The following is a 27558-nucleotide window of genomic DNA, read 5'->3' as shown; positions in this document are numbered from 1 at the left end:
AAGCGTTGTTTACTGTGAGTCAAAAACACATAAAGAGTAGATAATTAGTATAAATTTCCACGAGGACACAATTAATCACTGGTTTAGTAGCAAAAGGTTGATGACACAGAAAATACAGGTGAACTTGTGAAATTCGAGCTGATGGCTAACAAGAGAAGTAAAAGACCTCTTCAAGGAGAACACACACGACTGCTTAAGGAAATCAGAAAGGATGCAAACAAATGGAAAAACATTCCATGTTCATGGATACAAAGAATCAATACTGTGAAGATAGCCATACTACCCACAGTAATTTAGAGAATCAACGCTATTTCCCTTAAACTACCATTGACCTCCTTCACAGAATTAGAAAAAATTACTTTAAAATTCATATGGAACCACAAAAGAGCCTGTATAGCCAAGACAATCTTAAGCAAAAAGAACAAAGCTGGAGGCATTATACTACCAGACTTCAAGGTATACTACAAGGCTACGGTAGCCAAAACAGCATGGTACTGGTACAAAACAGACACATAGACCAATGGAATTGAATAGAGAGGTCAGAAATAAGACCACACATCTATAATCCTCTGATCTTTGACAAACCTTACAAAAGCAAGCAATGGGAAAAAAAATTTCATATTTAATAAATGGTGCTGGGAGAACTGGCTAGCCACATGCAGAAAATTGAAACTGGACCCCTTCGTTCCACCTTATACAAAAATTAAGATAGATTAAAAACTTAAATGTAAACCCTAGAAGAAAATCTAGGCAATACCGTTCACGACATAAGCACAGGCAAAAATTTCACGACAAATTGTCAAAAGCAATTGCAACAAAAGCAAAAATTGACAAACAGGATCTAATAAAACTAAAGAACTTCTATATAGCAAAAGAAATTATCATCAGAGTGAACAGACAACCTGCAGAATGAGAGAAATTTTTTACAATCTATCGATCTGAGAAAGGTCAAATATTCAGAATCTACAAGGAACTTAAATTTACAAGAAAAACAACCCTATTAAAAAGTGGGCAAAGGACATGAACAGACACTTCTCAAAAGAAGACATTCATGCAGCTAACAAACATATGAAAAAAGCTCAACATCACTGATCCTTAGAGAAATGCATATCAAAACCACAATGAGATACTGTCTCACGCCAGTTAGAATGGCGATTATTAAAAAGTCAAGAAACAATAGATGCTGGCAAGGCTGTGAAGAAATAGGAACGCTTTGACACTGTTGATGGGAATGTACATTAGTTCGGTCATTGTGGAAGACAGTGTAGCAATTCCTCAAAACCTAGAACCAGAAATACCACTTGACCCAGCAATCCCATTACTGGGTATATACCCAAAGAAATATAAATCATTCTATTACAAAGATACATGCATGCACATGTTAACTGCAGTACTATTTACAATAACAATGACGTGGAATCAACCCAAATGCCCATCAGTGAGAGACTGGATACAGAAAATGTGGTACATATACACCACGGAATACTATGCAACCATAAAAAGGAACAGGATCGTGTCCTTTGCAGGCACATGAATGGAGTTGGAAGCCATTATCCACAGCGAACGAACACAGGAACAGAAAACCAAACACTGCATGTTCTCACAATTCAGAGCTGAACAATGAGAACACATGGACACAGGGAGGGGAACAACATACTCTGAGGTGTGGTAGGGGGCAGGGCAAGGGAAAGCATCAGGAGAAATAGCTAATGCATGCTGAGCTTAATACCTAGGTGATGGGTTGATTGATGCAGCACACCACCATGGCACACGTTTATCTATGTAACAAACCTGCACATCCTGCACATGTATACCAGAACTTAAAACAGAATTTCAAAAAAGATAAAAAGTTATTAGAAAAAAATTCAACTGACGAGTCTCTTATTTTTAACAGTAAATGATACAACAAACTGGTCAGTGTCTCAGGGTTACAGACTGATTCTTAGACTTCAGTGTAACAGAACCTGAGCTACCTTAATGGCCAGAAAGCCTCTATTGATGCCATAGAGGCTCTCAGAAGAACATACAGACTCTCCCACATATTAAATCAATTTGGCTGCTTGGATAGGCAGCCACAAATAATACTAACACATAAAGTTGTCATTTGGAGTCAAACAGGTTTGAATCCAAGCTCTAAAACGTATAAGCTATGTGCTCCTAGGCAGGGTACTTAAATTTTCTGAGCCCCTACCTCTCCACTTAGAAATAAAATACTGTAAAAATACACTTATGTTATATGGTTGTTGAAAGGACTAAATATGAAGATATATTAAAAATCGTTATTTTTTTTCCAACTTTTATTTTAGATTCAGGGGATACCTGTGCCAGTTTGTTATACGGGTAAATCGCATGTCATGGGGGTTTCGTGTACAGATTACTTTGTCACCCAGATAATAAGCATAATGCACTACAGGAAAAAAGGTGTCTGACATTTTAAAGAAACTCTTAGAAGGCATTTGAAAGTCATATTGAAGGGGAATCCAATGCATTTGGGTTCCATCTGAATTTAGTGAAACCATTTGGTTGATAATTATTTTAGGAAATGGGGTCAAATACAGGTTCTGTTGTCATAAATTTGCTTTAGAAGAAATGCTATGGAAAATCGCATACAGTGAGGGAATATGTGCACCGAGTGTGCTGGATTTCAGAGTATTTCTGTAAACTAGTATTTGTGTCCCATTTATCTGTATCTTTCTGGCTCCCAGAAGAAGACTTAAGAGTGCAGGTAATTATAACATTGTTATAATTGAATGAATCATGTTTTAGCTTTTCTTAGAATTAATAAATGTTTATTGAGTGAATGTTGACTGAGAATATGTTGTTTCATTTGCAGTAAGAAACGTACAAACATTAAAAAGAGTCTTTTCAGAAAAGACAGATAAATTCCATGTTAATGTGTGTGTATACATGCATTCACTTGCTGTATTTTTTTTCCTACTTCTGTTTCAATTGTCATAGTTGTGTTTAGAAGGATGGATAGATGGATGGATGGATGGATGGATGGATGGATGGATGGATAGATTAGATAGATAGATAGATAGAAAGAATCCAATTTTCTTTGGAAGTACATAGAATAAATCATCATAAAATATTAAATTTACGGCCAGGCGGTAGCTCACTCCTGTAATCCCAGCACTTTGGGAGGCCGAGACGGGCGGATCACAAGGTCAGGAGATCAAGACTATCCTGGCTAACAGAGTGAAACCCCATCTCAACTAAAAATACAAAAAAATTAGCTGGGCGTGGTGGCGGGCCACTGTAGTCCCAGCTACTCAAGGCTGAGGCAGGAGAATGGTGTGAACCCGGGAGGCGGAGCTTGCAGTGAGCCGAGATTGTGCCACTCCACTCCAGCCTGGGTGACAGAGTGAGACTCTGTCTCAAAAAAATTTAAATTTCCTCTCTTTGTTACCTTGGACAGTTTCTTTCACTTCTCAGAAACTTGATTTGTAGAATGAGGTTAATAATATAACTTCGGGTTATAGTAAAGATTTTTTAAAAGGTCAAAAAGAAATACAAATATAATCATTGTTATTTAACTTCAAGGTGTAATTGCTGAAAACATCACAAATTCCACTTGACACACACAGGCACACACACACACACGCACATATATAAACATACACATATAAATCTCATCTATCTCATCAGAGATATATATATAATGTATATATATGTGTATATGTGTGTGTGTGTGTATATATACATATATATATATATCTCAAATCAAGATTCTTTGATAAATCAAAAGCTGTACCTGTTGCTCTGGCTCTTTGACCTCTCTTTTATGTAGTGGATGAAGTCTTATAGGATAAACCACTTCATACTTCTTCACCCCAGGGAGTTCTTTTATAGCACTTACTGAGAAAAAAGAAAAAGACTTATCCAGGTAGAACTGAAGTAGGCTGGCCAGTAATGGCCATCCTTACTGCATTCCCAATGAACGATACCACACACAGAAGGCTGAAGTGACGAATGTCAGAGTTATTAATGGGCTGACACCAGCAGAGAGCGACAACCTCAGAAGGCTACTCTTTCCTCTTAACGTTTTACTTTAACCTGTATCTTCAGATACGTCCCCCACTAAAAGTTTACAAGTGTTACCATATTTAGAGAAAGTATTTCTTTTGGATTTTGCCACTTCTCATTATCTTTGATCCCTGCAGTGCAGGGAAATAGCAACAGCCCAGCCAAAAAAAACAAAAAAACAAAAAAGACAGAAGCGAAAGTAATCCTCTGAGAAGCTAATCAGTCCCAGAAAAAGTGCATTAAAGCACTGGAAACCATACAAGGTTAGAAAAAAATAACTAATGTACACAATTTTAATTCTATTTTTCTTGGATTTGAAAACAGCAATGTTTTATACTAGTGAAATAAAACTATGTCACAGTAAGAAAAGGCTCCAATACTAGGTTCATAGAATGAGCTGGCAAAAGCAATGCAGAAAAAACCTTCATGTTTTGCATACAAAACATTTAAAAAATGAAAATTAGAGAAGCAGATAATTCAAACAGAATCACTGGCCTGGAAGGACTTTTTTGAGCCTGCAAGTCATACTGAAAGAGAACTGAGAAGTGATTTGATCCAACCTGTCTGCATCTTAAATGCTCCTCTCCATGTTGTCTTTTGAAGTCTTTTTGTAATTATTTTTTATTTTGTTGAGACAAGGTCTTACTCTGTCACTAAGCTGGAGTGCAGTGGCACAAACACAGCTCACTGCAGCCTCAACCTCCTGGGCTCAAGTGATCCTTCCACCTCAGCCTCCAGAGTAGCTGGGACTGCAGGTGTGCACCACCATGCCTGGCTATTTTTTTTTTTTTTTCTATTAGAGAAGAGGTCTCACTATATTGCCCAGGCTGGTCTTGAACTCCCAGGCTGTAGCAGTTCTCCTGGCTTGGCCTCCCAAACTGCTGGGATTATAGGCATGAGCCACGGCACCCGGCCTAGAACTCATTTTAGAGAGAGATTCAATTTTGTTAAAGCTAACATTAGATTTTCTATTTTCTTTTTGATTTGCCCATGTGGTCTAGTCTCTGTTCTGCATGAAGTCAATAGACCTGCTCCTTAACTGCTAAAGGTGGCTACAGGCTTAACCAAAATGTGGACTGCAGTAGCAGAATAGGGCCTAACTCTACAACTTTCTAAGACTGGAACTGAAAAGGTTTTGTTCTCTTCTCTGAGTAAGGACTAGTAGGGTCTCTAGAGGTAATCCTAGCTCAGAGTACTCAAATCTTAAAGTTCTATGGTGAGATACATTTATGTTACTGTGGTTGATCTTTTAACAAACATAACTGAAGCACTTAAGTATTACTGCTTACCTAGGAGGGCTGTGCTTTTACTCCAGTCATTTATCACAGAGCAAAACATTGTTTAAAGTTTTCTTCAGAAACTAAAGTATAAACTTTCAAAAACTAGTGTTATTATTGTTAATCATTTGAGAATGGCTTTATTTCATTTAATGACTGAAGAGTCACTTGTATTTAACTTTGAAGAACAGAAAAAGGGTTTAAACCAGCTAAGAACTCTTTGAGTCAAAAAGAGTGTTAAAGTAATGAACTATCTTTTCTCTCAGTGGCTTAAGAGTTACTCTAAAAAATATCAAAATTACTTAAAGGCATGGCACTGACAGTACCTTATTTTTTTATTTGGTTTGAGTCTTTAAATAGTTTGAAAAAAGGAGGCCGAATAAATGGTTTCTAAAGCTAGTTCAAGTGGTTTATGATTTATGCAAATAAATACAGAATCCCCTATAACCTCTTTGGAGAGTCAGTGATCATTAGGATAGCTGAATTCTGATCCATTGTGATAAAATAAGCCTCATTACATTGTCACACTTCAAGAACAACATCACGAGGTTCTTCAGTTCCTCATTTCTTGCTCTCACAGAGGTAATCCCTGGGCATCTTTGATTTCTATTAAATTAACCTTTGGTAAAGGAAAAGAATAACATCAATTATAAAAAATTTTTGAAACATAAGTTCGAAAACCTAAATAAATATTAAATTGATGATTCTTTTTCTGAGTTAAAATTTTTCTAATTTTTGTAATTATTTTGAAACTGTAAGATGCCAAGAGGTAAGAAAATTACTCCTGCCAGAAATTAACTGATGGTATTGACACAATTCCCTGCTGCCTCCTTAATTTAGGGACACAAAACAAGCATACCATAAGGCACCAACATGCTGCCTAGTAGATTACAGTAGCTAATCAATGCGAGTAGTCTTGTTAAAGATAGAGTTAGCGAAGCCAAATTTCACCAATGTTGCAGCCAACACAAATCTTTTAAAATGCTATATTAGAACACACGTGATTCTAACAGGAAATACTAGTCCAAGCTGCCTTCGTAGAATAAAATAATAGTTGTGTTCCTGATTTTTTGTATAAAAGCAGAAAATGAAGTGAGTTTCCTTCTCAACACCATTCAGAAATGGTGAGAAGGAAAACAGGCCCATCTAGCCAACACAAATTTTCTCTCACATGCACACTGACCTCTATGCTTCTAGTTAGTGTCTGAATCCTAATGTTTCATGAAATCAGAAATTACAAACTAGCTCTTGACTATGGGCTCAAAATATGTAAGTTAGTTATAAAATTTCTTACTAACTTTTTGGTGGATGAACCACTTCCAAATGGAAATCAAAGACAAAGCAAAGCAAAACAAAATCAACAACAACAACAAAAACCCACAGCATTTCTTTTAAAAGTCTTTGGCAACCTCTCAATCTCTTCAGTTTGAAGTGAATGGAATTCCAGCTCCTTCCAAACTCTTGCCACTTCATATATTCTCTAAAGAAACCAAATAGAATTTCTCTTAAAGGCTCTCATTTTCTGGAAACCTAGAAGTCCCTGAAATAATGAGATCTGGAATACAAGAAATTACACAGCCATTGTAGGGATGTAACAGACCTAAATATTGTTTAGCTCATCCGCCTTCAAGTTTAATGGAGATGGTGCAGTCTCATCCCCACTGAATAACATCATGTTAATTATTTTGAAGCCTGAGGAACAAACACAACCAACTGCCATCCAGAGATTACACAAATCCAGGGTGTAACACAATATGTTTCTATTAATTCATTTTAATACTTGCCTTCTCTCTCCCACAGAACTCACATGTTGGATTAGTCTTGAATAGCAAAACCAGATCAGGAAAAAGAAAACTGTTATTTTGGTTTAGATTGGATAATTATTTTTGACTGTTTTGAGTTTTAGAAAAACCAAAGCTCATTAACAACATTAATATGATCCACATTAGTCTGGATTGCTTCATTATTTGTTCATGTGTTTGGGGTCATTTTGGAAATGGGAACATTAGTATGTAATATCGACATTTTCATTTTTGTTCAAATGTGTTTGAAACTGTTCAAAGAAACATCTTCTTTCCAAACTGAACCCATCACACTAAATGCGGAATTAGGGTTTACACAAGGATATTGACTTATGTTCTGGGATTCTCTGTATCTCCTCAATCCATCTTGTGGTTTTAAACTTCATGCATTAAAAGTGAGTACAAACAAAAGGAAAAAAACTGCATTTCAATTAGGTCTATTATTTTGGCTATTTTGATTAAATTGTATATATCCTTTTCAGTCTTCTAGTCACCTTATAAAGGCAAGGAATAACTGGTAGTTTGAAATAAAATAATTTCAAAATTGCTGTACCCCCGGGTATTCTACTGTAATAAGGTAAAGACCTTTCTCCTCTATTGATGCACTCATTTACATCTTCACCCCGCAAACACCTGTCACATCCTTTTAAATATTTGCTTTTCCTTTTTGTAGGATGAAATCCCGTCAGTCATTTTTTCTCAGGGGATTGTGAAGTTCACTACACACAACCGGCCTTATTTTACATCTCCTTCTTTTATGTCAACCGTCTGGGAACTGGGCAGAAGTCGTGGTCAGAGGGGCATATATTTATTGCTTTGATGATAGGGGCAGAGAACAAAGAGGAAGAGGTGGGAAATGAAAATTGCTTTACTTCTTAGATTCTGACTAGAAAGGCCACCCAAATGGGAATCATAACAGGGATAGTTCAGTGGCAAAAAAGACACCCTTAAAAATGCAAGTTGGAGGTTAAAGGACAGGTGGCGTCACACTTCTAGGCGTGACATCAGAGGAAGCTGCGTCTCTTGGTGCCATGGTGTACAGGCACCGTCAGGGCAGCAGAACCGATTGGTGTGCCCAATTGCACAGAAGGGCTGTAATGTGCATGGGACCCAGTGTTAGCCATGCGAATCTGTTAATGGATCCAGCTTGATCTTTTTTTTTTTTTTTTTTTTTGAGACAGAGTCTCGCTCTGTGGCCCAGGCTGGAGTGCAGTGGCCGGATCTCAGCTCACTGCAAGCTCTGCCTCCCGGGTTCACGCCATTCTCCTGCTTCAGCCTCCCGTGGAGCTGGGACTACAGGCGCCTGCCACCACGCCCGGCTAATTTTTTGTATTTTTAGTAGAGACGGGGTTTCACCGTGTTAGCCAGGATGGTCTCGATCTCCTGACCTCGTGATCCGCCCGTCTCGGCCTCCCAAAGTGCTGGGATTACAGGCTTGAGCCACCGCACCCGGCCCAGCTTGATCTTTATGCTCTTCAACAAAGCTAGTGCCCAAGCAGTTCTTGTATTTCAGCTAAGAGCGGGTTCCCGAAAAGCTGTTGGTGATAGCAGTCTTGGAGAATGGAGAGAAAAAATATTTCTATTAAGTTTGACTCAAAAAGTAGGAATTTCAGGTCAATATTAAATGCCTGACATCAGTTTTATTTTTTTTAATATTTCAGGCTCATTTTACCAAAAGAAAGCTGGTGTAACACGTTCACATCAGACAAAATAGATATCAAAGCAAAAGGCATTAGAGATGAAGAGGATCACTGCACAGTGATAAAAGGTTCAGTTCAGATATAGGTACATATTAAAAGTGAGTGCAAACAAAAACATATAGAAGCAAAAATATACAGAAATGGAAAATAATCAGATAATTAAAGATATTAGGTTAGATGAAATTTTTATAAGTCTTGAAAACAAATCAAAAGTCAGAAGCAGGAAAATCATTTTTAGCAACAAAGTACTAAGAGGGTGCATGGACAAGGGAAAGTTTTCCCTCCCTAAGCCCCATACCTCTAGCTGATAATCTGTTCCCATCCCCAGGTCCCAGCAAACATTCTAAGACCCACAAACAGGTTTACTGGGGAGGAATTCGAGGCACTGCAGTTCATGTGCTGAGTTAAATAAGCTCTGGAAATAGAAATAAGCTGAAGAATCACGATACCCAATCTAATTTAACCAAAATCTAACTAGAGAATTTACCAGAAATTGAGAGACTTGCTAGACACAATTTCTTGTTGGGAAGGTAGTATTTTTCTCCTTTCAAATTTTTAAATGTTTGATATAACCAGCAAAATAAAAGTAAATTATCAAGTTAAGCTTAATAGCAATATTGTTTTGTTACATAATATCATAATACCTTATAAATTTAAAAAATAGTTAATTATTTCCAGTTAGTCACATTTATTATTACTAATAATGAATAAATACAAACATATACACTCAAGCAGAAAGAGCCAAACTGGCTCCCATAATAATAGCAGGTATTTTCCTAAGCCTTGTACACAGTAATAGTCAAATCTGCCACATCTTTACCATTCTTTAAATGACAAGCTGGGTTTTATTAATTCCACTTTTTCAGCCAGAACTCATATTCATTATTTAAATTGTGCTGTATGAAATTGTCCCTTTTATTTCTATATATTCTCAGATGAGATGCATACATATTGGTTCAAGACCTCTTGCCTCTTTTTAACATTGTCTTTATATCACTCACAGCCCCCAAACAACAGGTTAAAACCAGCCCAACTAGTTAGTAAAACTGGTTGAGAAAAAAGAAAAAGAAAAAAGTCAAAATAGTTTATACAATAAAACTATTAGGAGATGATGAAAAGTTCGCTAATGCATTCAATAGAACCTGAAAAAGAGCTAAACACGTACCTGGAACAGGAGAGAGGAGGAGACTGACTGTCAGGAGACCTTGCAACATGCTGGGTGATTCCAGGAGCACAGTGTCTGCTCTTCTCGCTCAGATGGGCGCTGCTGGGTCTGTCCCTGCCGCCTCTCCAGTGAGACAGAATGAAACTCCCTGGTTCATTCTTGACTCTGATTCAGGAAGTGTTTACTAAAGGTGTTGCACAACCTCGAAGCTGTGGTCCTGCAACAATGGGACAGCAGGAGGAAGTGCTGGCTGCCTCCTGGCTGTAAGATTCCTTGATCTGAACTATTGTTTCACTCTCCTTCTCCATACTCCCCACTCCAAAGTAGTACATTTCCAACATATTATTATAGCCAGATAAGCTACAAGGAAATAGGCAACGGCATTAATGAGTCTTGAAAAATATGCCAGACATTGATTTACATTATGGATATATGGATACAATATATAAATATATATGTTTAAATATATTTTACATATGTGAAATTGTAGGAAAAAAGTTATTAAGAATGTTATTTTTCCCCCACATACATAATGTGGTTATGTAAAGCAATTCCTAATTCTACCTAATTACTATATAGCATTCTCTTTTCCTTTATGTTCTATTCTCACACAAGGGTACTCTCAGGAAGCTTTAACTATCCTGCAATAAGAATGTCTGACAATATAAGCACAAGAATTTTTAGATCCCTGGGGGTATTTGTATCATAACTGACAACAGGAGTGTGGAAAAAGGATTGAAGACCCAAATGATACAATTTTAGGATCTGTCACTGGTGGTAGTAAGGCTAAATTGGGCATGTCCAAAAATCATATTTATAACCAATAAAATAACTAATATCAGTTGAGCTGCTTATTAAGTTTTAGGTACTGATAGGGTTTGGTTGTGTCCCCACCCAAATCTCATCCTGAATTGTAGCTCCCATAATCCCCGTGTGTTGTGGGAGGGACCCAGTGGGAGATAATTGAATCAAGGGGCGGGCTTTTCCCACACTGCACTTGTGATAGTGAGTAAGTCTCGTAAGATCCAATGATTTTATAAAGGGCAGTTCCCCTGCTCAGGCTCTCTCTGCCTGCCTCCATGTAAGATGTGTCTTTGTTCCTCCTTCACCTTCTACCATGAGTGTGAGGCTTCCCCAGCCATGTGAAACTGTGAGTGCATGAAACCTCTTTTTCTTTATAAGTTACCCTGTCTCGGATATTTCTTCATAATAGTGTGAAAATGGACTAATACAGGTACTCTCCTAAATCTACTGTGCTTGTTATTTTATTAGTCCTTATGATATGTATTATGCATTTACATTCATTTTGCAGGTGAAAAATTGAGGTTTTAGAGGCAAAATTCAAATGATTAAGACTCAGTTGTCCTCATTGTATAGATTAAGAAGATTAAGCAGATAAAGTCACCTATCCAATAAGTGGTAGAAGTGGAATCTGAGCTATGTGTTGTCTGGGCTCTTAGTCATATACTCTAATGCTTTCCCTTGGCTTAGATGACTTATATTCCCAGTCTTATTTCTATTGATACGATTCTGGGAGAATAAAAATAACTATGAAATTCTTAAGGAATAGAAATAACACCAAGGACCAGTTATTACCACAAAATATTGTCCTACTCCACTAAAATCATGCATCATTTTACAGATTCTGAAATGCATTCTCATACTACAGGGATTGCAGTGATGATTGATATCTCCAAATGATCATAAAGTCATCAACTAAAAACCACAAGGAAATTTTTGAGTCTAGTTATTGAGAATTTTAACCATCAGGATTGTGATTCATGGATTTCTTGCCTTTTCAACCCAAGTTTCATTGCTTTGTCTTTCCCAGGGAACATAAAGAACACTTCAACTTTTTAATTATTACATATTTTTCCTCCATTAATTCAATGTAATTTTACTTATAGCTATTATGTGTGAGACACTGAGATTGCAGTTGAAAAAACATAATCATGGCCGGTTGTGGTGGCTCACATCTGTAATCCCAGCACTTTGGGAGGCTGAGGCTGACAGATTACCTGAGATCAAAATTTGAGACCAGCCTGCCCAACATGGTGAAACCCCACCTCTACTAAAAGTAAAAAAATTAGCTGGGTGTGGTGATGGGCACCTGTAATCTCAGTTACTCAGGAGGCTGAGGTAGGAGAATTGATTGATTGCTTGAACCCAGGAGGCACAGGCTGCAGCGAGCTGAGATTGCACCACCACACTCCAGCCTGGGCAGCAGAGCGAGACACTGTCTCAAACAAAAAACACAATCACTTTCATTGAGATGTTCACAATCTGAGAAAGATAAGTTCAATTACCATAAAATTGCACAAAGTGAGTACCACCTGTAAATGATCACAATATCACAAAGTGTTTAGTGTTATAATAGATTTATCAATAGAAGTCAGAGGTCTACACCAAACAGGGCAGGGAGCGCATTCTGGAGGCAGGAGTCCTGGGGAAATGGACTCCCTATTTCATAAATGGTGCTGGGATAGCTGGCTAGCCATATGCAGAAGAATAAAACTGGACCCCTACCTTACACCATATATAAAAATTAACTCAAGATGGATTAAAGATTTAAATGTAAGACCTCAAACTATGACAATCCTAGAAGAAAACCTAGGAAATGACATTCTGGACATTGGCCCTAGGAAACAATTTATGACTTAAGTCCTCAAAAGCAATTGTAATGAAAACAAAAATGGAAAAGTGGGATCAAATTAAAGAGCTTCTGTACAGCAAAAAGAAACTATTAGCAGAGCAAACCAACAACCTACATAATGGGCGAAAATATGAGCCAACTACACAGCGGACAAAAGTCTAATATGCAGAATCTATAAGGAACTTAAACAATTGAACAAGCAAGAAACAAATAGCCTCATTAAAAAATAGGCAAAAGGCCAGGTGCAGTGACTCATGCCTGTAATCCTAGCACTCTGGGAGGCGGAGGCGGGTAGATCACCTGAAGTCAGGGGTTCGAGGCCAGCCTGGCCAGCATGGTGAAACCTCATCTCTATTAAAAATACAAAAATTAGCCACATGTAGTAGGCACCTGTAGTCCCAGCTACTTGGGAAGCTGAGGCAGGTTAATCACTTGAACCCAGAGGAGGAGGTTGCAGTGAACCAAGACTGCACCACTGCACTCCTGCCTGGGTGACAGAGCAAGACTCTGTCTCAAAACAAACAAATAAAAAAAGTCAAATGAGCAGACACTTCTCCAAATAAGATATACAAGCAGTTAACAAACGTGAAAAAGTACCCAACACAACTAATTATCAGACTACAAATAAAAAAGAAAATGAGATACCATCTCACACCAGCCAAAATTGCTCTTATTAAAAAGTCAAAAAATGACGAACACTGGTGAGGCTGCGTAGAAAAGGAAACACTCAGACAATGTTGGTAGGAATGTAAATTAGTTCAGCCAGTCTGGAAAGCAGTTTGGAGATTTCTCAAAGAAATTAGAATAGAACTGTCATTTGACCCAACAATCCTTTTACTGGATATATAGCCAAAAGAAAAATTATTCTACCAAGAAGACACATGCATTCGTATGTTCATCATAGTACTATCCACAAGAGCAATGACGTGGAATCAAGCTAGGTGCCCATCAATGGTGGAATGGATGAATAAAATGTGGTACATACATACCATGGAATACCATGTAGCTACAAGAGAGAATTAAATTGTGTTCTTTGCAGCAACATGGATCACCTAGAGGCCATTACCCTAAGCGAATTAATGCAGAAGGAAAAATCAAATACTGCATGTTCTCAATTACACATGGGAGCTAAACGTTGGGTACTCATGGACATAAAGATGATAATAATAGACACTGGGGCTGCTGGAGAAGGGAGGGAAGAGGGGAAAGGGCTGAAAACCTAGCTATTGGATACTATGCTGGGTAGCCAGGTGGTGGGATTATTTGTATCCCAAACCTCAGCATTACACAATATATCCATGTAACAAATGGATATGTACCTTCTTGAATCTAAAATAAAAGTTGGAAAAAAAGAATTATGAGAATAAGTAAGGATGATATATTATAGCACATTAGTTTATGGCTGGTAGTGTTTGGAACTGTTGGAGGAAAGAATGCCTGGGAGATTGGGAAGATACCCTGCTAAGTGTTAAGAGTTCATGCTTGACTTTGACCCTTTGGTGAATGGGCACCACTGATGGGATCGAATGAGAAGGAGTATAACTTTCCTGCTTGCCTCTTGAGGAGAGGGGAGTGCACTGGAAATGGTGAATGATGACAGTCTGCACGCTGATCCATGTAGAATTTTAAATTGGCACTTGTTCTTCGCGTCTTTTCAATTCTCTTGTAGTCGTTACTTGCCTTTGATCACAGTTTGTTCCAGTTATCATTCTTATAATTTTTTATCATTCTTCATAGCCCGGAGTTAAATTTATAATTCCCTTTACTGTCAAAGAATTTATACCAATCTCTACATGAATTTTATTTTCTGCTTCCCTGGTTATTTCATCAAAGATGTATTAAGCAAGCATAAAAGTCGAATTTGGACAGTCAGCTTAATTTTCCCCTTTGTTTCTTTGTGATAAATATAGCATTATCGTTGACATCTTTAATTGTCATGACTTGTCAAACTCTTTGCCAGAATATAAAATATAAATGGCAGAAAGGAGTCACATGAGTGAAAAAACATACAATACCTGAAGAGGAGTACAGTAGAATGAGAAAAAAGCATAAGGTAGCACTCAAAACCTGTGCTAAAACATTTAACAATGTTCTGTATGTGTATAACAAATTATACACAGGAATAATGCATGCATATATAGGTATCATTACTATTGACTGATTACACACACATGCACAGTCATGGATCACTTAATGGCGATACAGTCTGAGAAATGTGTCATTAGACAATTTCGTTGGTTTGTGTTACAGTATACTTACACAAACCTAGATGGTATAGACTACCACACACCTAGGCTGTATGGTGTAGCCTATTCCTCCTAGGCTACAAACCTGTATAGCATGTTACTGTACTGTATACTGTAGGCAGTTGTAATACAATGGCAAGTATCATGAAACTAAATAATATCTAAGTGTAGAAATGATATACAATATTGTAATCTTACAGGACCACATCATATATGCAATCCATCAATGACTAAAATGTCATTTATGTGATACATAACTATATACATTTATGTGTGTACATATACACACACATAAATATACACACATATGCACACACAAATATACATAAACCCTCCTTTTCTTTTTGAGATGGTCTTGCTCTGTTGCCCAGGCTGGAGTACATTGGCGTGATCTCAGTTCACTGTAACCTCTGCCTCCTGGATTAAACCCTCTTTCTATTATATACAGGTATGTGCCACATAAATGACATTTCAGTCATCAATGGATTGCCTGTATGATGGTGGTCCGTCACCACATATAATTGTATGTGTATATGTGTATAAAAATATAAATATATTTAGGATAGTATTTCAAAAAGAAATAATACTACAAGGTATGAGTGTTGCAAAAGGAAGTATGGAATGGTGTAAAATCAGATTTAAATTTTAGAACAATTACATTGGCAGCAGTGTAGAGAGTGACTCTAAAGCCTGATTAGATCAGAGAACAGAAACCGGTTGTAAGTGAAAATGAAAGAAAGCAGGAGTCTGAATTTCAGTAGAAACAATAGGGATGAAAAGAAGGGGAGAGGTTTGAGAAATATTTATTAAGTATATTGGAGAGATACAGTTATTAATTAGATATGGGGGTGCTAAAATAAAAAAGGGTTTATTCATTAAATATGTAGTGTCTACTATGTGCCAACTACTGGAATAGGTTTTAGGGATTAGGCTTTGAACAGAGATAAAAATATATACCTGCTTGGAGATGAGAATCTAATTGGAATGGGAACGTGAGCAAAATCAATGCTATGAAAAAAATAAAACTAGGTGACAAGTTCTGAACAAACATCCATTGCTCGTTCCTACTGTTTCCTGCCATGGGAAGACTACCCAGTAGCATAACCTCCTAGCCCCTTTCTGACCCTTGCCTTATATTGCTAAGGCAAGTAGAGGGACCCATCTACCTGGCTTCTTCCTCTTCTCCTTCTCTTGGGAGCACATGTGTGTTCTGCTTCTCCATGCTTAAGTGTCCAGGGGCGCAGTGAAGAGCTGTCCTCGTGTGGAACAGAGCCAGCCCCATGAACTTCCTGGGAAAGGTAGATGAGCCCACTGAATTCTGGGGACCAGTGCTAGCAAACATGCTAGTCCAAAGTTATAAACCACATTTTGGTCGTATCCAGCATTAACAATTACAAGGGGGATGTTTTAGTCTTTATTTTCCTTGCCTGCTTTCTCAGATGGCTCAGAGATACAGTGAGGAAGATGAATATTTTTAATTGCTTTATCTTAAAGACCAACAAGAAGGGGTAGGAAGGAAGGAGAGCTGGGGCTCCTTATTCCTCTTTTGGGAGGTAACAGATGTTGTGGGCTCTAAATGATGAGAACCTAAACATGAAAAAACATGAGGGAAGAGCATTTCAGGTAGAGGGAACAGAAAATGCAAAAGGTTGAGGCTGAAGCACACTCAACATGTCCAAGAACAAAAAGCGAATCCAGGTGGCTGGAGCGACTGAAGGAGAAGTCAGTGGGAGATGTGGGGAAAGGGGGTAAGAATGTTGAGCCTGAAATTGGCTTATTTCAAGTGCAATGGAACACCCTTGGTGGAACTTCAGCACATTTCTAAAATTTATCCACAGAGACAGAAATACAGAGTGGAAGAAGAGAGACCAATTCAGAAGCTGCTAAAACACATCCAAAAAACAATGGGTCAGTGAGGAAGCAGTGAAAATGGAGGTCAGTGCTCAGGTTAGGGACATATTTAGGCAGTAGAGATGCCAACGTTTGCTTATGGCTTAATTCCCTGATCTTTGTGTAGGAATCTGAGTTAGATAATTGCCTTGTTCCCTTAGAGTGGAGATTCACACAAGAGAGCAGGTAAGGGGAAAAAATGCGTAAGTTTAGTTTGGGACATGTTACATTCAGGCAGAATATTCAGTAATTAATTAGAAAAAACATGTTTGGAATTCAGGATGGAGATTTTAAAAAATAATAGGTGTCATAAACATAATTGTAATGCTGTGTTCTCTGGATATTTATTATATTCAAGAGCTTAAAATACTTTGAAGAGTAATTACTAACCATCAATTTATATGAATGAGAAACTGTCTTTTTTTAATTTAAGTTCCAGGGTACATGTGCAGGATGTGCAGGTTTGTTATATAGGTGAATGTGTGCCATGGTGGTCTGCTGCACCTATCAACCCATCACCTAGGTATTAAGTCCCACAGCCTCACATGCATTAGCTATTTATCCTGATGCTCTCCCTTCCTGTCCCCCTTGACAGGCTCCAGTGTGTGTTGTTCACCTCCCTGTGCCTATGTGTTCTCATTGTTTAGCTGCCACTTATGAGTGAGAACATGCAGTGTTTGGTTCTCTGTTCCTGTGTTAGTTTGCTAAGGATAATGGCTTCCAGCTCCATCCATTTCCCTGCAAAGGACATGATCTCATTCCTTTTTATGGCTGCATAGTATTCATTGGTGTATATGTCCCACATTTTCTTTATCCAGTCTACTATTAATGGGCATTTGGGTTGATTCCATGTTTTTGCTGTTGTGAATAGTGCTGCAGTAAACATACACATATCTGTATCTTTATAATAGAATGATTTACATTCCTTTGGGTATATGCCCAGTAATGGGATTGCTGGATCAAATGGTATTTCTGGTTCAAGATCCTTGAGAAATTGCCTCACTGTCTTCCACAACTGTTAACTAATTTACATTCCCACCAACAGTATAAAAGCGTTCCTATTTCTCCACAGCCTCACCAGCATCTGCTGCTTTTTGACATCTTAATAATTTCCAGTCTAACTGGAATGAGATAGTATCTCATTGTGGTTTTGATTTGCATTTCTCTAATGAACAGTGATGTTGAGACTTTTTACATATTTGTTGGCAACATAAGTTTCTCCTTTTGAGAGGTGTTGGTTCATGTCTTTTGCCCAATTTTAATTGGCTTGCTTATTTTTTTTCTTGTGAATTTGTTTAAGTTCCTTGTAGATTCTGGATATTAGACCTTTGTCAGATAAGTTGCAAAATTTTTATCCCATTGTATAGGTTGTCGGTTCACTTTGATGATAGTTTCTTTTGCTGTGCAGAAGTGCTTTAATTAGGTCCCATTTGTCAATTTTTGCCTTTGTTGACGTTGCTTTTGATGTTTTTCTCATGAAATCTTTTTCCATGCCTATGTCCTGAGTGGTATTGCCTAGATTTTCTTCTAGGGCTTTTATAGTTTTGGGTTTTACATTTAAGTATTTAATCCATCTTGAGTTAATTTTTGTATAAGATGTGAAGAAGGGGTCCAGTTTCAATGTTCTGCATATGGCTAGACAGTTTTCCCAGCACCATTTATTAAATAGGGACTCCTTTCCCATTGTTTATTTTTGTCAGATTTGTTGAAGATTGAATGGCTGTAGATGTGTGATCTCATTTCTGAGATCTCTATTCTATTTTATTGGTCTATGTGTCTGTTTTGGTACCAGTACCATACTGTTTTGGTTACTGCAGCCTTGTAGTATAGTTTGAAGTCATTTAGCATGATGTCTCCAGCTTTATTCTTTTTGCGTAGAATTGTCTTGGCTGTGGGGGCTCTCTTTTGGTTCTATATGAATTTTAAAGTAGTTTTTTCTAATTCTGTGAAGAATGTAAATGGTAGTTTAATGGGAATAGCAATGAATCTATAAATTACTTTGGGCAATATGGCCATTTTCATGATATTGATTCTTCCTATCCACAAGCATGGAATGTTTTTCCATTTGTTTATGTCCTCTATCATTTCCTCTGAACTACAAGTACTAGTTTGTCCTTGAAGAGGTCCTTTACATCCCTTGTTAATGGTATTCCTAGGTATTTTATTCTCTTTGTAGGAATTGTGAATGGAAGTTCATATATGATTTGGCTCTCTGTTTGCCTATCGGTGGTGTATAGGAATGCTTGTAAATTTTGCACATGTATTCTGTATCCTGAGACTTTGCTGAAGTTGCTTCTCAGCTTAAGAAGCTTTTTGGCTGAGATGATGGGGTTTTCTAGATATAGGATCATGTCATCTGCAAACAGAGACATTTTGACTTCCTCTTTTCGTATTTGAATACCCTTTATTTCTTTCTCTTGCCTGATTGCCCTGGCTAGAACATCCAATACTATGTTGAATAGGAGTGGTGAGAGAGGGCGTCCTTGCCTACACTGGTTTTCAAAGGGAATGCTTCCAGTTTTTGCCCATTCAGTGATACCGCCTGTGGGTTTGTCGTAAATGGCTCTTATTATTTTTGAGATATGTTCCGTTAATACATAGTTTATTGAAAGTTTTTAACATGAAGGGATGTTGAATTTTATCAAAGGCTTTTTCTGAATTTATTGAGATAATTGTGGTTTTTGTCATTAGTTCTGTTTATGCGATGAATTATGTTTACTGATTTGCATATGTTGAACCAGCCTTGCATCCCAGGGATGAAGCTGATTTGATTGTGGTGGATAAACTTTTTGATGTGCTGCTGGATTTGGTTTGCCGGTGTTTTACTGAGGATTTTTACATAGATGTTCATCAGGGATATTGGCCTGAAGTTTTCTTTTCTTGTTGTATCTCTGCTAGGCTTTGGTATCAGGATGATGCTGGCCTCATAAAATGAGTTAGGGAGAAGTCCCTCCTTTTCAATTGTTTCGAATAGTTTCAGAAGAAATGGTACCAGCTCCTCTTTGTGCCCCTGGTAGAATTCAGTTGTAAATCCATGTGGTCCTGGGCTTTTTTTGGTTGGTAAGCTATTTATTACTACCTCAATTTCAGACCTTGTTATCGGTCTATTCAGGGATTCGACTTCTTCCTGGTTTAGTCTTCATAGGGTGTATGTGTCCAGGAATTTATCCATTTTTTTCTTGATTTTCTAGTTTATCACATACAGTTGTTTATAGTATTCTCTGGTGGTTGTTTGTATTTCTGTGGGGTCAGTGGTGATATCCCTTTTATCGTCTTTTATTGTGTTTATTTGATTCTTCTTTCTTTTCTTCTTCATTATTCTAGCTCGCGTTCTACCAATTTTTTTTTGTTTTGTTTTTTTCAAAAAACCAGCTCTAGATTCATTGAATTTTTGAAGGGTTTTTTGTGTCTCTATCTCCTTCAGTTCTGCTCTGATCTTAGTTATTTCTTATCTTTTGGTAGCCTTTGGATTTGCTTGCTTGCTTCTCTAGTTCTTTTAGTTGTTATGCTAGGATGTCAATTTGAGATCTTTCTAGTTTTCTGATGTGGGCATTTCATGCTTTAAATTTCCTCTTAACACTGCTTTAGCTGCATCACAGAAATTTTGGTATACTGTCTCTTTATTCTCATTGGTTTCAAAGAACTTCTTGATTTCCGCCTTATTTTCATTATTTACCCAGGAGTTATTCAGGAGCAGGTTGTTCAATTTCCAAGTAGTCCTGTGGTTTTGAGTGGGAGAAACAGTCTCTTGAACTCCACACAAGGGGATTTACTACTGAAGCACTGGAAGGACTTCACTGTAACTCTCTTTTACTCCCAGAAACAAAATAGCTATGCTCCCAGGTGCTCTATTCACTTAGGGGAGAAGAAGGGCTGTACATGTGAAAGATTATATCTTTTCCAAAGAACTTCACAAACACTTCTTTTCGGCCCAGAATTTTCCCTTCTTTCTGCTTGCCAGTTGGATTATTTCAAAGAAGGCCATATAGCAAGAAGAGTAAATGGTTTTTTTATTGAAGGCTGGGAATGAGAGAAAAAGGATGACACCTACTGAGCCCCAGCCTCAGGTCAGGGGGTGCAGTCTTGGTAAGGGCAAAAGAAGACAGGATCACATGTTCACTGGGCAGCTGGAATGTGCCAGATGGTTTATATTAGCACGTATCAATCTTCACCATAACGCTGAGAAGGAAATATCGTGGAAATATCAAAGACAATAGACATTTTCTGATCACGTGTGACAAATTTTGGGGCCACTGGGTGTGGGATCTTCAACAGATGTTTTTATTCAGTTAAAATATTAGTGACTAACAGCTGTGTTCTTACAATTGCTCCTGGAATGGACAGAAAAGTACCACTCCTTCAACCCAAAGGCAGACCACAGTCATGTAGTGCCAAGGCACTGTATTTGTTTCCCAGTACCTAGAAATGACCTGCACAGAATTGGCACTGAGTGAATGCTTTGGTGATGCTTTTAAGACATGTTTGGTGGGGTTTCAGGAAATTGGACTTTAACATGACTGACCACATTCCTTCTCTCTGCTCACTACATATATTGTATATGTGCTGAAAATGTGTCTGATTTCTTCTGTACCTCTGTTGAGTTTAGCAAAACAGACAAAAGTGCAAACTCAGAGAGTAACCTCCAAGAGAAAAACAGACTGGTCAGTGTCAAATACAAGATTTTAAAATATTTTCTTATATATTAAACAAATACTTCAACCATTGAGAATCATTCTAAAGAAATTGTCTGAAATGTAGAATGTATCAAGATATTAATTATATTGTTGATACAGGATAAAAGCAAAATTAAATGTCCCAAAATAAGAACATGGCTATGTAAATGTTTCATGCTTGCTTGCTCAGTAAAATACTGAACCATAATGTAAAATTAGCATTATAATGAATTTTTATATTATAGAAAATGTTTATACTGTTAGGGCAAAAATGAAGTAATACGGTTATATAAAAAATGATCAAAACTAAATAAAAACATCAAGACTTCATTAAGAATAAAAACCAAAAACAGAAAAAGAAATCCAAAATATTTAGAGACATGTGTGAATGTGTGTATGTGTGCGTGTGTGTGGTAAGATGAGTATTTTTATCTCCTCTCTTTCTGTATTTCTTAATTTTTAAGCAGTGGTTGGTATTACTTTTATAACTTAACAATTATGTAAAAATAAGCACGAAAAATAAATATTTTCCAAATTTAATGAAACAAGCTTTTTCTCCCCTAAACCAAGATTCTTTTAAAGATATATGTGTTATTCATCATTAAATCCCCAAGACCCCAATACAGTGATTAGAAAATAGTAGCTACTGAGTTCGATCGGTAGCGGGAGCGGAGAGCGGACCCCAGAGAGCCCTGAGCAGCCCCACCGCCACCGCAGGCCTAGTTACCATCACACCCCGGGAGGAGCCGCAGCTGCCGTAGCCGGCCCCAGTCACCATCACCGCAACCATTAGCAGCGAGGCCAAGACCCAGCAGCTGCCCCTCCCCTCCCCCCCCGCCGCCCCCGCCCTCGCCCTCAGCTCCGCCGACACCAAGCCCGGCACTACGGGCAGCGGTGCAGGGAGCGGTGGCCCGGGCGGCCTCACATCGACGGCGCCTGCCAGCCGGTACAAGAAGGTCATCGCAACGAAGGTTTTGGGAACAGTAAAATGGTTCAATGTAAGGAACGCATATGGTTTCATCAACAGGAATGACACCAAGGAAGATGTATTTGTATACCAGACTGCCATAAAGAAGAATAACCCCAGGAAGTACCTTCGCAGTGTAGATGGAGAGACTGTGGAGTTTGATGTTGTTGAAGGAGAAAAGGGTGCAGAGGCAGCAAATGTTACAGGTCCTGGTGGTGTTCCAGTTCAAGGCAGTAAATATACAGCAGACCGTAACCATTATAGACGCTATCCACGTCGTAGGGGTCCTCCACGCAATTACCAGCAAAATTACCAGAATAGTGAGAGTGGGGAAAAGAACGAGGGATCGGAGAGTGCTCCCGAAGGCCAGGCCCAACAACGCTGGCCCTACCGCAGGCGAAGGTTCCCACCTTACTACATGCGGAGACCCTATGGGCGCCGACCACAGTATTCCAACCCTCCTGTGCAGGGAGAAGTGACGGAGGGTGCTGACAACCAGGGTGCAGGAGAACAAGGTAGACCAGTGAGGCAGAATATGTATCGGGGATATAGACCACGATTCCGCAGGGGCCCTTCTCGCCAAAGACAGCCTAGAGAGGACGGCAATGAAGAAGATAAAGAAAATCAAGGAGATGAGACCCAAGGTCAGCAGCCACCTCAACGTCGGTACAGCCGCAACTTCAATTACCGATGCAGACGCCCAGAAAACCCTAAACCACAAGATGGCAAAGAGACAAAAGCAGCCAATCCACCAGCTGAGAATTTTCCCCTCCCGAGGCTGAGCAGGGCGGGGCTGAGTAAATGTCGGCTAACCATCTCTACCATCATCCGGTTTAGTCATCCAACAAGAAGAAATATGAAATTCCAGCAATAAGAAATGAACAAAAGATTGGAGCTGAAGACCTTAAGTGCTTGCTTTTTGCTCGTTGACCAGATAAATAGAACCATCTGCATATATCTATGCAGCATGGGGTTTTTATTATTTTTACCTAAAGACGTCTCTTTTTGGTAATAACAAATGTGTTTTTTTTAAAAAGCCTGGTTTTTCTCAATACGCCTTTAAAGGTTTTTAAATTGTTTCATATCTGGTCAAGTTGAGATTTTTAAGAACTTCATTTTTAATTTGTAATAAAAGTTTACAACTTGATTTTTTCAAAAAGTCAACAAACTGCAAGCACCTGTTAATAAAGGTCTTAATAATAAAAAAGAAAATAGTAGCTACTAAATATTTGCACACTAAATTCATAATTGAAAGAGGATCACCCTTCAAAAACAAGCAGAGCCTCAGAACCACGAGTCATGAACTGCTGAGTCTTAGAAGAGGAGGGGGAAAAAAAAGCTATTAGGGTTTCGTATTCTAACTTGCCATGTTCCCACCTGTGGTAAGTAGATAGTGTTGCACAAAGAAAAGAAAGCTATTTGCTTTTGAGATTAGTAAATACATTTCCACGAAAGAAAGCCAAGAGATTTTGTTATCACCTTTCAGGTACTATATTTACATAAGTTTCTACCCTTTTGCTTAGGTTGCTATTTTATAATTAGTTAATAACCTCTCAGGCCCTGAATTACTAGCTGTGTATTTAAGACATGCTACATGCTATTAGGTCCTTTGTAACATGAAACGGCCCATCCTCTCATCATACAATATCTAAGTTTTAAAGCAATAGGTAATCAGCAGAGATGTTAATATATTGTGGACAGTCAGCGGATGCACCATTTGCAGAATTTGATGCACTTAACAAGCAGACAGGGCTTGGCAGAACAATCTGCCTTCCACGTAGAATGAGGATGGACACCACCCATCTTTATATCTGTAATTCTTCTACGTTTTCTTTCTTCTCCCCACACTCCCCACTGGCATGATGAGATATAAGGACTAAAATTAAGGTTCAGTGTTATGTATGACCTGACATCTGGGGAAAACTGGTAGGGCCTGGAATGGCTTCACCACCAATCTTGCTCCTCACCTTTCTCCCATGGATAATGTCCACTAGTCAAACAACTCTCCTTATCGCAGGGACTAGGCAAAGCTCCTGCTTATCCCTGAGTAGTGAGCTTCAGTTCCCTGCCAGCTACAGAATTACTCATATAAGGCAATCACATACTCCCACAGGAACCAGAGAGCACCTCACCCCTTTGATACTAATTAGAAAGCCTGCTTCCCACAGCCCTAGTTGTTCCCTGTTCCCTGTACTTATGTTCCTCATGTGGCCTTTAGGGCATGCAGTGTCCTCTTCCTTGAGCCATGAGTGTATGTGACATGAGCATTTGTCAACCTTATCTGTCTCGGACCAGGCAACATGTGTTCAGCATCTCCATAACCCTAGGATGGGAATCCTTCCCCAACCAACAGGGCAAATAAAAGCAGATAAGACTGCTCACCATACTACATCTGCATAACTAAGAAGGCCCTTCAGTGGATCCTTTGTAGGACAAAGAGGATCAGCTTTTTTGGGTAGAAAATCCTGGATCCACTTTACAAAGTAATGGACACCCACATGAACAATAATGCCCAAAGATACCACAAGTGGATTAAAATGTACTTTAAACATCTGGGAGTATGTAAATTCATATATATACACACACACACACGCGCGCGCGTGCACACACATATATACGTGTGTATATGTATGTGTGTATATATACAAACTCCCAGATGTACTATATATATTTACATATATTTTGCATATATTTGTACATATACACACACGCATATATACTCTCAAATGTACTATATATCAAACATAAAAATATATATGTGTGTATATAGATATGAACCTACTATGTATATTCAGAAAATTATATATATGTGTGTATATATATGTGTGTGCATATACACACACACATATATACCGATTCTTCATCTTTTGATCAGATAAAATCTTACAAGCGAGGACCAACAGATTCGGAGACTGACAGCACTATCCTCACTTTTAAATAAGCAATGTAGGAGAACACTGACAAGAATATATTCAACATGTTGATCTCTTTAGGAATGAGTCATTCTACAATCTTACCTGCTCTCGTCATGTGCTTCCGGATTGATAAGAGGTGCTCAGCTGAGAGAATCAAAATACAAGACCGGGAAATTCTGATCTCTCTCTCAATTTGCAAGCAAAGAAAGTTGTTAACCCATCCTCTTAAAAATGGGTGATTATTTATGCACAATGTGTATGAATGACAACCATTCAAATATTTGTATTTTGTTAATTTAGTATTAAGCAGATGGGGATAGGTCGAGAAGGAAGTTATTTGTGAGAACAGCTTAAAAAGAGAGAAAATAAATTCAGTGGAGTGTCATTTAACTGAGAGAGAAGAGTTTGAAGAAATTAAGATTTGGAATTTTAACATATAAATGTGTGATGGTTAATTTTGTTTTCCTTTTTGGCATTGAATTATTTTTATTTTACTTTAAGTTCTGGGATACGTATACATAATATGCAGGTTTGTTGCATAGGTATAAATGTGCCATAGTGGTTTGCTGCACCTATCAACCCACATCCAGGCATTAAGCCCCATATGCATTAGGTAGATGGTAATTTTATATGTCAACTTGACTGAGCCAGAAGGTCCATATATTTGGTCAGATCTTATTCTTGGTCATTTCTGAGAAGATATTTTTATGAGATTAACATTTAAATGAGAGGACTATGAGTAAATCAGATTGCACTTCATAATACAGGTGGGCCTCACCAATCAGTTGAAGGCCTTAGTACAACAAACACTGACCTCACCTGAACAAGAAGGAAGTTAGCCTGCAGACCACCTCTGGACTTGAGCTGCAGCGCTTCTCTGGTTCTCCAGGGAAAACAAAATATTGATTTACGAAGCTTCCACAATTATGTGAGCCAAGTGCTTAAAGTAAATCTCTTTCATGTGTATAGGAAAGAGATATATATGTGAGAGAGATATATATGCACACACACACACACATGCACACAAACACACACACACCCTGTTGATTCTGTTTCTCTGGAGAGCCCTGATGCATACAAACTATTCATTCATTTCCCTTTGCTTCCTATGGGAATTAGGTTTTTTTGGATACAACATTCCACTTATAGTTGAACATATTCTCCTTTTCCCCTTTCTACCACTTAAGATGTGATAGAGGAAGAAATGATGAAAACGGCTGTGCAAATGTTTTTTCCAAGAATGGGAAAAGCACCACTCTTCTCCCTCTCTTTATCCCAGAACTTAAAGTAAAATAAAGAAAAATAAAAAATAAAAAAAATTCTCTTCTGAATTAAAAAAATATTTTCAAGGGGGCTACCTTTTTCTGTTAATACACATTAAAGGTCAAGGAAAATCATGCCGTCTGCATAAGAAAATGTGTATAGATAACCTGAGAAAATGATTCATGATGTAAGTGACATATATAAAAAATTGAGCTAATTTATCCTTTCTTCAGCACTGGCATCCGTAGGAATACCTTTGAAAATACCATTTCATTACCATTTTTAAAATATTTGCCAATTTGATGGATGAAAAATATGATTTATATTTATATTTTACATTTCAATCTTTAAATAATCTGGAATGAGTAGATAGAATATTCTAAGTTTATATTTTTCTTTTCCGTACATACCTAGTTTACTAAGCCTGCTAATTAATATCATGTTTTAAGCCCTCTCAACTTTCTCCTCTAATATGAAACTATAACCTTATCATACATTAAATACTTAGGTATATTTTGGTGCATTTCTGGACTTTCTCTTCTGCTCCACTGATCTGTCTATTACTATGCCTGTAGAAGACCTTTAAATTTTGTAGCTTCATGATCGATTTTAACATCTGGTGTAAAAAAAAAAAAAAGTACACTCACTTAGACTCACTTTTTATTTGCTAAAATGAATTGAGAACTACTAATCAATACAGTTGAGAACATGAATAACAGCGCTCTTGGGCCCTTTACAAGGTTTGGCGGGTAAACTGATGATGTATTTCTCTAGGTCTCTGCGTCAGTAATATCATGATGAATTGTTTCCATCTCTAGACTCTGTTTCTTCTGCAGACCAGTATTTCTCCTGATCAGCTTCCCTGCTGTAGATGTCCTTACCCCCTGCCCTGACTTATTTCCTTATTTCCTAAGGACAAGCAGTAACAATGGAGAACACCCCTGGAGCTTCTTGGAACGTGTGGTTCATGTTTCGTTCTAC

General features: G+C 38.0%; 2 protein-coding genes across 4 annotated transcripts in view; one reads left to right on the top strand and one right to left on the bottom strand.

The window, feature by feature from the left end:
- ADAM28 (ADAM metallopeptidase domain 28) overlaps positions 1-11041 on the bottom strand; it is a 63677-nt gene extending 52636 nt beyond the window's left edge. For 2 of the 3 annotated variants that reach the window (XM_021942142.2, XM_021942143.2), the window contains exons 1-2: positions 9971-11039; positions 3755-3858 (exon numbers count right to left, since the gene is read on the bottom strand). In XM_021942142.2, coding sequence (XP_021797834.1) covers positions 3755-3858; positions 9971-10019 — 153 coding nt within the window. In that variant the 5' untranslated portion in view covers positions 10020-11039. Of the gene's footprint in view, positions 1-3754; positions 3859-9970 lie in introns of all 3 variants that reach the window. The other variant, XM_021942144.2, reaches the window with a different exon arrangement.
- Positions 11042-16958: 5917 nt separating this feature from the next.
- LOC103882288 (nuclease-sensitive element-binding protein 1) lies at positions 16959-23606 on the top strand. The gene is given in 3 exon segments (XM_031669311.1): positions 16959-16962; positions 22084-23160; positions 23163-23606. Coding segments are annotated over 3 exon segments (1119 nt in total). The 3' UTR covers positions 23201-23606.
- Positions 23607-27558: the final 3952 nt, after the last annotated feature.

The sequence above is a fragment of the Papio anubis genome, chromosome 8 (genome assembly GCF_008728515.1).
Source record: "Papio anubis isolate 15944 chromosome 8, Panubis1.0, whole genome shotgun sequence".
Taxonomy (NCBI): domain Eukaryota; kingdom Metazoa; phylum Chordata; class Mammalia; order Primates; family Cercopithecidae; genus Papio; species Papio anubis.
Note: the sequence above shows the minus strand (reverse complement) of the source record. Positions and strands in the feature narration are given on the sequence as shown.